The sequence below is a fragment of the Tyto alba genome, unplaced genomic scaffold (genome assembly GCF_018691265.1).
Source record: "Tyto alba isolate M040663 unplaced genomic scaffold, T.alba_DEE_v4.0 Super-Scaffold_7, whole genome shotgun sequence".
Taxonomy (NCBI): Eukaryota; Metazoa; Chordata; class Aves; order Strigiformes; family Tytonidae; genus Tyto; species Tyto alba.
This window is the reverse complement of record NW_024881328.1, coordinates 7435019-7448128: the sequence shown is the minus strand read 5'-3', so window position 1 is coordinate 7448128 and position 13110 is coordinate 7435019. Positions and strand designations below refer to the sequence as shown.

Sequence of the window (13110 nt, the reverse complement as noted above, 5' to 3'; positions counted from 1 at the left end):
CATCAGCGTTTCCCATTCTGTGAAATGGAAACCGTCGCGTCATTGTCCGAGGGAAGTTGTCTAAATGAGGCTTGTCTGTGTTCTGGGGTCGCAGGTTGGCAGCTGAAATGAGGTGGCATATTGTGTTGACAGTGCCTAACGTCGTGTCTTTAGAAACTGGCAGAAAGATGCTCTCTGCAGAGGGCCACAGACTCTGAAATTGAGTTTCTTAGTGTGCTCCAGCAGAGCCTGAAACCACTGACCTTCAGTCCATATATGATTTACTGATGGGGGCAGATATTTTTGGTGACATTTGGCAGCAGCTTTCTCCCAGGGATGGACCCTTGGCTCTGGAAGATGCTTCCTGCCTGGTCCAAACTGCCCAAGTCTATATTGATCTTCAGAACGCTCTGCAATGTACATCTATTTTTGGAGCTACTATGCAATTGGGCCTCTGAGAGAAGTCAGATGTAGGAGCAAGAGGGGAATTTGACAGTCTGTGGACAATTTAATTTTGTCTTCGTGAGGTATTGTGGAAGTCTGTCCAGCCTTTAAAAAAAGCCTTATGTTATTATATAAATCTCATAATAATACTAAAAAATAAACATAGTATCAGGTTCATTTTAAAAATCTGCTTTTACTATGAATTGAGTAGCCTGAAGAACATATATGCTAAACAATTAATAATAAAGTACAGTGGGATGAGTTTCCAGATACAGAGGATGAGGACACTGATAAAGAAAAAGCAAGCTACTCAGTTTTGTTTGGACAAAGCAGATGATTTTCCCAGTGGCAGGATGATGAGCAAAGTATATAGAAAAACACAGCTTAGCTACTATCCTAGCCACTGTTCATTCCAGGGGATGATTTTTTTTTATTTGAATAAGGACTTTCTTAAGACATCAGGGCTCCCAAGCAGCTGGTCCAGCCCTTCACTGCAGGGGAGCAGCACCAGGAGGAGGGGAATAATTTCAACAGCTGGTTTTGGAGCCCAGACAGATTTGTGCAGTGGATTTTTGCCTGTCTGCATCGAAAGTTCCCTGCAAGACGAATGTACTCTGTGAAGTCCTATTTATTTGCACTATTTATTTGCACTCAAAAGGCAGCAGATGAGTCTCCCTTCTCCGGAAGAGTTCTCAGCTCATTCTGCAATCTGTTACAAGGAATGTGCTAATTAATGGAGATTTCCTTATTTAGTTAAAATATTAAATCTATCAACTATTAGAGTTTGTATGTAACTCAGTGTAAGCTTGCAAGTTCTTTAAGGAAGAAAATGTAATGCAAAGTCAAAAGAAATTAGAAATCGTAATGCAAAGTCAGCACCAACCCAACTGCCTCATCAGGATTCATAGGGACTGTGAAATTGAGCAGTAAAACCAACCTTTGGATGAATTTCGATAACAATACAGTTGAGTTAAACTTGCCAGTGTTTTTTACAAGTCCTCTCTGGTCTATTTAGAATCTATAAGCAGCTTGCTACGAGATAACGAGGGCATGTGCCTCTGTTGAGAAGAGCAAATGGGAATAAATTAGCTAAGGGTCCATTATTTGAGCTTTACAAAATATTTGATGTGAAAGTTTTTTTTGCTGGGTTTTTTGGTTGTGCATTTACTGAATGTATTCATTAGATTATCTCTTAAATTTCCTAGCTAGCAAACTAATAATGCATGAAATCTCTCAAATCCTCGCTTCTTAAAAAAAACCCCAACATTTTCTACATGGCAATATTATATCCTTTTCAGATGCAACTGAATTTGTTAGCAACTTTAAGACTCCCAGACTTATTCTCCCTAGCTTCCTGCAGTTAATAATATTTTCCCTTGAAGCGGGATTTAAATGTTTGGACCTGGATTGCTTAGGATGAGGTGTTCCCCTTGTGGCTCACAAGCTTCTGGAGCCTTTGGTCGTGCGTTGTGGCCGGTGGCTGCCTTATCCGCAGCACACTGGGGAAGTCCCAACCGTAGAGCTGTGTTCAGCTGGTGGAGTTAGTCTCTTAACCACAATCTGTGCTTGATGTTAAGTTTTAACCTGAGTTAAAACATGAGGTTTGCTTTGTAGGAGGTCCCAAAGATTCAGCTGAGCAGAATCTGGCCCACCAAGTGCCATGATCTACCAGGTCTCCCTTATGAAGTCTTTAGCTATTAGACTTTTAGCACCACATGGATTTATTGGTGTTATTCTACATATTTCACAGTCAGTAACCAAATGAATGTAAATATTAATTGCAAAATGAATCTTTTTTTTTTTTTTCTTCTGCCTTTGGTCTGTGTAATTAGAAGCATTTCTCCTGTGTCACTGTCCACTCAGCTGTTCTGTTGTTAGAGTGATCTCTCTTATCCTATAGACTCCAAGGGAAATTAGTGGGGTTATTACCAGTGGCAGTTGCAGTGATGCACAGAATTGTCCCTCTCATAGTAATGACCTTGAGTTTTATGAAGCACCTCAAGGTTTACTAAGAAGGGTAGAACCGCTAGAAGTTTGTTAATTGAAATGATGAAATATGTTAGAGAGGATACAAATGAGTTTAAAACCAATTCGATTAGAAGTGCATCTGTTTCCAAAGCTGCTGGAGAAACGTTGTTTATTTTTGAATCACTTTTAAGTCAGCCTCTTGGAATCCTGTTGGCACTGTTGTTTAACACTGTGTGCAGACCTTACACCCACAGCAAATTTATCCTTTGCAAGTGCAACAGTCAGGTGGACACCAGTGTCTTATGTTAGCTTGTAAACCTGCTGATCACTGCTTCTCCCACCATGATCCATTTGTGAATGTGGAGGGAGGCACAGAAGGACACTGCAGCCCCTTGCTGGCTGTGCCTGGTGTGACATATGCAGCATCTTGTGTATGTGGGAAAGAAATTGTGCTACTGCAAAACTCCCCCCTGGCACTGCGGTGCAATTCACAGCCTCTTTGTGCTTCTCTGCTGCTGACACCCACCAGCCCATCACCCAGCTGCCTCCTATTGCCTTCGGTCTTTTGGGTTGCACAGAAAAAATGAGACAATAACAGTTTTTACACAGTGTATTTGAGCCTTAACCTCAAACACCTGCCAGACCATCATCCTCACTTGATTCATCTACCTGCTACTGCTTTGTCTCTTGGGCTGCACAGAAGAAATGGCACAAGTAGTGGTTGCTACATTGTGTGTTTGAGCCTTCCCAGTACATCTAGTGTAATCTGTGGGTGCTTTGTTTATTACAGACACTTTAGGGAAGAGACTCCATTTGTGGCTTGTAGAGCAACAAGCATATTGTTCTTAATGAATAAATAATAGTAAAATGAGCTGTGCAGCCTAGGTAAATGCATTTGTTCATCCCATTACGTTGGCAGTGTCTCAGTAGTAAAACAATAGCGCTTAAACATAGAAAAGGTTTATTTGATCATCCAGCTCAATTTTTCCTGCCAATTCAGGACTATTCCCAGTAGTATCTTTCAAAGCACCTACTTAAATATCTCATGCACTGGTGTTCCTGTTGCTACCTCCTGCAACATCTCTGCGCAGCTCCAGCTCTGTGGCATTCAGGAGCCTGCTGTTGGTTCAGATAGGGCAGAGGCCCTCATCTGTTGTTTCTAAATTAAATGAGCTTTATTTTAATGGTATTTGAGATTTTAAGGAATAAATAAAAATAGAAGTTAAAGGAAGCTTCAAGAAATAGTATAACAAAACATGGAAAACAGGTAGATCAGGGCTGGGGAGAAGAGGACATCTTTTTCCATAGAAGGTCTTGGAAACACAATGAATTTTCGGTACTAGGTTCTGCAGAGAAGAGAAAATCAGGGAACGTGATGGATGAGTGAGATGTTTAAGGATGACACTGACAAAACCAGCTGTGTAAACTCAACCTTGAATTAGTCTCCCCAATGTGAGCAACAATAACTCAGAAATGTGTTTATGCTGTTACAGTAAGAAGTATTTCTCTGGATAATAGCCTGAATGTAGAATTATTTATTAATAGGTTGTTTTAATAGCATGTCTCCCTTGGTTTTTGTTGGTGGTGGTGTTTTGTATTACAAGTTTTCTAGGAATGCCAGTACTAGGATTATTGTGGTTATCCAAACTGAAGTCTTTTCAGCCCCTTGGCAGTGGAAAGCTATTGATTGGCTCCTACAGAGAAAACCAAATATCCTATTCTTATAGGCAATGGATGAGCTGAGTACAACATTAGTTGTACAACTAGTTTCTCATAAAAAAGCCATAAAGGCATTCTCGATCTGAGCAGAGAGAACACATCACAAAGATTTTTGGAGGAAAATTTTTGTTGAATGAAATCTTTGGTCCATGGATGTCTTGGCATAGGATTAACCTCAAGGGATTGATAGAAAGTATAATGGCAGCCTGTGAGAAGAGCTTGAAAGTCATATTCCCATTTTGATTCTTTAGCACTGTTCAGTATGGAGAATTGGCTTCCTCTGGGCATTATGGTAATTTAATGCTCTATTAGCTGGCCATTATTTGTTTATACTTAGTGTAATTTAGAAATATGGGTGAGGAAACTCAAAAAGTAATGACCTGGCCTCTTAGCAACAGGACATCTTTAGAAATTCTGTGGTTTGCTGAGGGATCCCCACAGCCCTTCCTGGGGATGGAATACAATAGGTTTCTTCAGTTTTGTTTATTATAACTTTTTCTTCCTCTTCCTTATATTTATTTTTTAATTATATTTCTTTTTTTGTCTTATATTTCTTTTTATTATAGAGGTAGGTCTTGAACTGCCAAAAGGATTAGCCCATTTTGTCTTCACTGATAAGTTGATAACCCCTCTGTCTAATCCTACTTTGAAACAAGGCACTTTCTTTGTTTCTGTTGAGAGTTAATTACCTAGGCTGTCACACAGCCCAAGGAAAAATGATATTTCATATGGTGGTGGAGCAGAACTCTTTGGAGAACTGCCTAAGAAATGCTTCTCATAAACCTATCATGAGAAAATTTCTTTTACTTGTCATAATACATTATGAATTACTTTGAGTGGCAACCTAAGCAGGTGGAATAGAATATTAGTGGGATATTTGGGGAAGAAAAGCGAGTCTATTTTGGATATTTGTATATGTGTGTGCATGGGTGTAATCTCACCTCGATGAGAATACAAAGCCTGCAAAGTTGAAATATCTCAAACATGTGAACACAACTGCAATGGATTGGTTTGGAAATAATTAAGACACCCAATTCCACTGGCTTTGGAGCTGCAAATTAAAAGGTAATGCAACACACGGAGATAAGATGTAGCAAAGAAAACTAGAGCACACTGTTGGGGGACAGGTCTGCAGCTTTAGAGAAGAGTTACAGCGTGAGTTACTGGGAAATGATTGCGGCTGCCAGGCTACAGGGTGGCTGCCGTAAGTGAAGAGGGAACAGTACCATCACGGAAGGAAAAAGGGAGAAGAAATAGAGCATCATTGAACTGAAGGAGGGAACTACTGTTGTTTCTAGTATTTTTTAAGGTGCTGTTTACAAAAACAACATCAGTATTTCTTGTACTTCTAGAAGGAGGATATTTTCTGGTGAGCGATGCCTAAATAAGTCTGAAACCTTTCTTGATACTGACTTCAGCATGAAGATCAGGAGGGAGGCAGCATATTGCTGCTGTGGGTCGATGCTCAGGATGGAACACAGTCCTGCTTCGGAGTCAGCAGCAAGTTTGGGCACAGCAAAGCCAGTAAATTCAGCTCCAGGCCAGAATAATCTCTGTGCCTCACCCTCAGTGTTTCCCAGTTGTTTGAGGCTGTTGTCTGGGGGTTTTGGAGGGCAGCTGCTGCTGGGTTGGGTTTTTCTGGGTTTTGTTGTTTTGGATTTTTCTTCCCTGCTGCAGTGACTGTCACCTTGATAGAGTGGGGAAACCCTTCATAAAAGAGTAATTGAATGAGCTAATTTGATATTCTGTAGGTAAGGAATATAGAGGGAGTGTCAGTGCAATGAAAACCAAGCAGAAGGAAAGGGCATAAAAATGAGAAACATCAGAAATACGGTAGGGATGAAATTCAGTTATTTCCATGACCATCATTGCTAGAGCTGTCAGAGGGTCGAAGCCGCCTGTAATAAAGGCTGATCTTAGCAGCCACTGACTTTCACGGTCTAACACGAAATCTCTTTTTTGTTTAAATTAAAATGGTACATACAGACATGACAAGCAGATAATAGAAACTCAAGGAGAACGAATGCAGCACGATAAGCAGCAAGGTGCAGGAGCTATTCCACACTGCCAACCCAAGACAGGTGCCAGACCCTGAGGGTTTGGCCACCCTCCACAGCCAGTGTGGGGCTCTGCAAAATCTCTCTTCCCATATGGCAGCTCCTAAACCAGCTGTGGGGTTGTGCCTGTTTGGAGGAACCTTGTTTTTTCCCTGAGAAAACCTGTTGGGTTTTAATTCAGCAAAGTGTTGGTCCTGCAGATGTCTGGTATTCTGATTTTAAGAGGTGATGATCTTGGGAGGACTTTTATGTCAAGTCAGATTAAGGTGAAAGCAAAGCTTTAAAATTACGTTTATGAAGCCCGGTGTATTGGGTTTTGCTGGGATAGGGTTAATTTTCTTTCTAATAGCCAGTATGCTGCTGTGTTTTGGAGTTAGTATTACAATAATGTTGATACACTGATGTTTTCAGTTGTGCTGAGTAGTGTTTCTGTTGAGTCAAGGACTTTTCAGCTTCTCATGCTGCCCTGCCAGCGAGGAGGCTGGGGGGCACAGCTGGGACAGCTGACCCAGCTGCCCACAGGGATATCTGAATATCCCATACTGTATGGCATCATACTCAGTATATAGACTGGGGGCAAAGTTGGCCGGGGAGGGGCTGCTGCTCAGGAACAGGCTGGGCAGCGGTCAGTGCGTGGTGAGCAATTGTATTGTGCATCACTTGCTTTATATATACTAATTCTTTTATTATTATTAACACCATTATTCCTTTTCTGTTCTATTAAACTGTCTTTATCCCAACTGATGAGTTTTGGGGTTTTTTCCCCATTTCTCTCCCCCATCCTGCTAGGGGGAATGGAGTGAGTGAGCGAGCAGCTGTGTGGTGCTTAGTTGCTGGCTGGGGTTAAACCTCAACACCCAGAATAGGCAAACCAGTTGGAAAGATGTATAAAGAAAACTACCAGAAAGAAGTAGGAAGCAGGTTTCATCTGTTTCTCCCAAGAATGAGTCCCATGCTCCAGCTGGCAGGTTGTGGGCTCTGGTGCCTCTCCCATCCACTGGTTCTGCCTGCTGGGAAGAGAGCCCTCTGCCTGTGCCAGCTCTGGAGACGGCTACCATAATACTAAAGGACTACAAAATTGGGCTGTACACTGAGTTCTGCAGAATTTATTATGGCATAGGGAAGATAATCACCAGCTGTTGGTGACCATCAGCCTCACAACAGATACTTCTGCCAGCATGTGTCTTTTTCATCAGTCAGTTTTATCTCAGCCTTCATTGGACTAAACCAAGTGGAAATTAGTTTTAGACACTGCTGTTCTTTACAAGTAATATCATAATCTCGCGTTGGGAAGGCATTGTCAGTCTGCCAAATGTCTTCTCTTTAAGAAGTTCTCATTTTGTGTTGATTACAGAGTTCAAAGTGAGACATCAGAGGATCAGAGTTCATTAGTTGCAGTGATTAAAACCTTTCTTAAATTTTTGGTTTAGGTTACATTGAAGAATCTTGCACGGTCCCTTGCCCGTTTGATTGCAAATTAAGCGATTGGTCCAGTTGGTCCCCTTGCAGCTCTTCTTGTGGACCCGGGGTGAAAGTCCGATCCAAGTGGCTTAAGGAGAAGCCTTACAATGGAGGTCGTCCCTGCCCAAAGCTGGATCTCAAGAATCAGGTGAGCGGCATTAAATAGCCAACAGCAATCTCTCTGTGCTTACTGTACTTTTAATTGTGATCAAAAGGTACTGTGCTGGTGAAGAAATTAAAAATAGGAGCTATCTCTGGGACGACACCTTGTGTCAGATTTTGTAGGCAAGCCTCGAACTTCTTAAGGATTGAGGGGGAGATGCTTATTCAATTGCAGAATTTGACCTGAAACACCGTATTTCTTTTTATGAAGAAATTTTTATCTCTCAGAGCATGGGAAGCCCTGGATGAATAATCCCACCTGGTCAGAGTGTAGGCATCAGAGAGTTCATATGTCATGGGTGCTTTAAAAACTTTGTAATTCTCTCTGAGACTATAGTTGTTACAGAAGCATTTGTTAAATATATATTGCTATTTTTAGCAATGTTTCCCTTCAACACAACACAAGTTCCCTTGAACATTAATCTCTGTATATTTGATATTGAAGTATCCCATCAGAGGAAAGTAATCTCTAAATTGCTACTCTTAAAAAAAGATCAGCATCTATTTAAATGCTACTTAATGCTGTATACATTTCTGCAAAACTAATAGTGATTTCCTTCATTTGCTGATTAATTCTCAACACTAATTAACACTGATGAAGTACTACTTAGTTTTGCCTATCCTTTATTTCAAATTCAACCATGAAAATTAATAGGACAGAAGCAGTCATGTTGAAAGGGACTTCATATATATGTTATGAATAAATATATATATATAAAATATGTTGTATAGTATATGTAGAAGGACTTACAGTATTCATACAAAGATTTGTGTAGTGGCTTGTAGGTGCTAGAACTGGTGGATCAGTTGTTTTTCTGTGCAACCGTTGCTGCAGCAGTCGTGTCCTGGGATGCAGCACCACTTCTAACACCTGATTTGCCTCATTTTCTTCACAGTTTATTTATTTTCATGTGAAAAACTTGGTAAATGCTTTTTTTTTTTTTTTTTTTTTTTACTTAATACTAGTTGAAATTCATAGGCTATAGCCTAACAGAAGCAGCAGGGACTACAAAAATATAAAATGGCAATAAAGTGTATGTTGTCCATACCTCAGTGCTTTTCTTAATGGATCAGACAGATAACCAAAGAGGCAAAATGAAATCCCACAGTAAGTCGTATGGTAACAATAAGCTCCTTTGTAATGAGATGATACTGGGGTTTGGTACCCATAGACACAGCAGACTACTTCCATTAAAAGTAAACTTATTGCTATAAAGTGTTGCCTATTCCCACACACATTAGATCTCCTAATTTCAAAAGCCTTTCAGAAGATATTAAAGGGAAGAAGTTGTTTAAACTTGGAAATTATATCTTTGTACAGTTTATTGGTGCACAGTGCTTGCAAAGTGCCATGACTGGTATTAATGTAAATGTGGTTGGTGCTTTTGCCTCTTTACCAGGAACACACGTCTTGATCTAAATCCCCTCGAATTCATTAAAGGGCTTTCTGTTGCAGGGTCTAGTTGTGACACCTTAGAATTGCATTAAGGTCTGTTTCTTTAGGTTTGTGACTTTTTGTTTTTTGGGGTGTTTTTTCGTTTGGTTGGTTTTTGGTGTTTTTTTGTTTCTTTGCCTGTGGCTTTGGGTTTTTTAGGATAGAAACAGAAACTTTTTCTAGCTGTTTAAGCACCCAGTTGTATTATCTTTTTCCAATTTAGATATACAGGATTGGATCAGTTCCTATATATTTCAGAGCTTTTAGGATAAGAAGAAATTGTGGTAATAAGGAAAATGTCTATATATATTCTTAGATATGCACACATATGTACATATTGTGTACATGATTCTGCTAATTGCCTCCCCAAACGCTTCTCAAGCCTTTGTGTAGTTTGGAAGGAGTTTTGCTCTGCACCCACTGGACTTTGACTTCCAGCACCGATTTAGAAACACCAAGGTCCTTAGGCAGACTGCAGCATGCACAGGTTGCCTACCCAGATGGTAAACTAAATTAGCTGATCGCACTGCTGTTTAGCTAAGCTGGACACATATCATTAATCCACTGCAAGGCAGATTGTCTTCTGTTGCCTCTGGTCTGGGCAGTGTTTAAATCCTGAAGCAAAGCTCTATAGATTCTTTATATGTAAATATGTGACATCCTAATTATTTTTATATAATCTGGGTTAAATACCTGTGGTAAAATACTTGCTTTTGTTTGATATCAGATATAAGAAAGCTAAATCACCTTGGTGCTGAGATTTGCTCTTATCTTTCACTGGCTACTGTATTATATTGTGTCTTATGCAACTGATAAAGAAGTTGGATAACTTAGAACCAAGAATAAACTGCTCTGTCAGAAGATTTATTTGATGGATATAAATAATTATTTGAATGGCATAACCAGTTTCACAAAAGACTGTCCTCCTACAATAAGTTCAGTCAGCGTAGTGCAGGTTGCTTGTGTGCTTAGGACAGAATTTTTTAGCAGAAGTTTATTCAGAGATAATGACACATTCTGTTACTGTGTGATATTCCATGGGGTTTATACTCCTAATTCCACAGAGCTTTTATCTCTTCTGAAGTATCTTGAAGCCAGGTATCTTCAAGTATCTTCATCCCCCCTGCCTATAGAGCCTCTCAGGCAGTCCACTCCTTTTGCAGTAGATGCAAGAGGTAAACTCAGAAGAATTATTTCAGCTTCTGTGTATTTCTTCTTCTCATTGTAATTGATGGACTAGGTTGAGCCCTTCCATATTTTATTCCAGGTTTTGTTATTTTCTACTAGAAATGACAAACAATTTGCGTGGACTGTATGCACTTGGTAATCACTTGATTTGATATAGTCACTCAGCCTTAAACTTCCTCTGTGTTGTTGCGCTGTGAAATTAAAAGATGAATTACGATATCTGGGGGAAGAGATGACAGTATTTTAATTCAGGTCCATGTAATACATTGAATTACTTTCGTCTTGTATCTCTAAGTGTTTGAAAGTTGTTGAAGAGTTGACTAACTACATTTTGCTCCATCTCTTAAAGAAAATGGGCATTGCATGTAGAAGCTGTACAGCTCTTATCTAAGGATACAATTGCTTCTGAACAGCCGATTGGATTATGGGGTCAGTTGGCAGATGTTCTTGGCTGTGCAATGCATGTTAAAAGAGGTGTAGCATTTACATTTTTCTATTTCTGCTGTTATTTGAATGCACTTACACAGCATGCAGTTGCTAAGCTATTTAATATGTAGTTCTACATGATGAAAGGTTAAATATGAGTTATGGGGGGTTTATTGCTTGAATATTCTTTTATAGGTTTTTAGGATTACTACAAGAAAATGCACCTTATTTTAAAGACTCATGAATTCCAAGGATTATCTTTTTATTGATTCCTCCAATATATATTCTTGTCAAGATTTTCCCTCCTTCTCCTTCCTCCCCTTCTCTCTCTTACCTGATTCTGCTAAAGGACAAATATCATAGCAAGTAGTTTATTCCCTTTATATATACTGTATATATTTAAGCAAACATTTTTAAAGTATTGGGAACATTAGTAAAGGCAAGCATAGCAGGAAAAAAGGTAATGTATTTGAAATTTAAATTTACAGCTTTCTTTAAAATGAATATTTTATTCTTAATGACATTTGCTGGTGTTCACTCTAGAATATGAGATATACAGACACTTTTCACATTACAATTGCAAGTACTTCTACTGAAATTGCGTACAGAAGCTTAACGAAAGGAAAAGGGGGGCAGCGGTGCATTTACAGATCAGATCTCTCCGAAGCAGGTGTGAAGATGTATGAATTTCTCGTAACCTTTTCATAGAAAATGACTGGTTTAGTCCTACTTGTGCTTCAGAGAAAACAAAGTTTTTTTGATCAGCAAAAAAAGGTGTCAAATTTCTTTTCAAAGTAAAAATCTTACAAAATTATAGACTTTAAAAACTCACCATTAAACTGTACGAGATTGAATGGGCTCGGAGACTGCTGTTAACTGTAGAAGTCACTACCTCTTGCGAGGCAAAGCTGGGCTTGGGGCTAGAGGCAGAGTATGTGTGTGTGTGTGTGATCTTTCCCCTTTTCTAATCTGTAATGTTAGGAAAGGTCTTTTCAGGAAAGGCCTTTTGTTAAGATGTTTCCTGGGTTTTTCACACTCTAATTCCTCAAAGAACCCACAAAGAAAACCAATAGTGTGCACACTAAGGTTTGACTTGCTCACATTCAGTAGCTATTTCTCAAGGCAGCTTTTGGCTCATATTTGTCAAGTCTCTGTGATCCAAAAATCAGTGTCAGAGGAACTCTGCTTAAGGAAGAGCAGCATAGCATGGCTTATCACAGGACACTAATGACACAAAGTCAATTTTTATTTATGTAGGTAACTACTCTCAGAGCAATAATTTTGTATACAATAAAGTTTCTGAATAAGCATTGTATAACATTACCATATTTCTCTTGTTTGCCTTCCTTCAAGTTATATTCCTGTCCTTACTTGCTGCTGCAAAATGTTTGCCACCTCTCTCATTTATCTTTGTCCCCTATCTGACTGTGGATTATTAAAGTAGCATTTATTCTTTTAATTTTGAGTGTGTCTGACTATAAAAGATTTTATTTTCATGCTTTGTTTTAGTTTAATACTCGGTTGTACTCTTCCTTTATATAAATATGTCTTTCACACGTAGGTATTTATGTATGTATATGTGCATGTGTATGAAGCATTTTCAAAACTGCTAGGCTCCTGTGTTAGAAGTTAAGTTTGAACCCAGCACCTTTCATTGCTTTCACTGAATTGGCTCACGTTCAATCCCTGGATAGTGAGTTGCATGTATAGCCTTTACCTTTCAGTATCAGGATTTGGTCTTCAAGAATACAATTAATGTATTAGCTATAAATAGCTCCTGATTAAATCACTTATTTTATAATATAGATTTCTAATTGTCAGCAAAGTTGCTGAACTTTTTTGAGGCACCCAAAATCTCTTCCTCTCACGGATTTCAGCTGCCAGGATTTTATTTCTGAGCCCAGTCTTGTGCTGCTGTACCAGTAACATCAGCTGTGTAAGATCCCTTGCTGTGGCATGCAAGGACATGGCTGACCTATATTTTCCGCTGGCTCTGTCTATCAACACTCATTTGCTTCATGTGCAACTTAAATTCTGGAAACAAAAATCCTATCCTTAATCTTGGTTTTACCTTCAGAAGGTCTGATTTCCTCCCACTCAGCCTTAAAGGAAGGAATTTGTCCTCTGATTTCTAGTGCAGTTTTACAGTATCATAAAAATGACAAGCTTTTTGCTTGCTGCACTAATTTGGGAGAATTTTCCATGTCAAAAAACAGTGAGAACCTCCTGGTTTCCTTACACTTTTCTTGCTGTGACTGGAAGTTTTGATAC

The 13110-nt window shown here is 39.3% G+C and overlaps 1 protein-coding gene across 6 annotated transcripts in view; it reads left to right on the top strand.

The window, feature by feature from the left end:
* Window positions 1-13110, top strand: part of THSD7B (thrombospondin type 1 domain containing 7B) — a 370445-nt gene that overhangs the window by 278881 nt on the left and 78454 nt on the right. For all 6 annotated transcript variants that reach the window (XM_042808460.1, XM_042808457.1, XM_042808459.1 and 3 more), the window contains one exon: window positions 7598-7776. In XM_042808460.1, the coding sequence (XP_042664394.1) occupies window positions 7598-7776 (179 nt within the window). The remainder of the gene's footprint in view (window positions 1-7597; window positions 7777-13110) is intronic.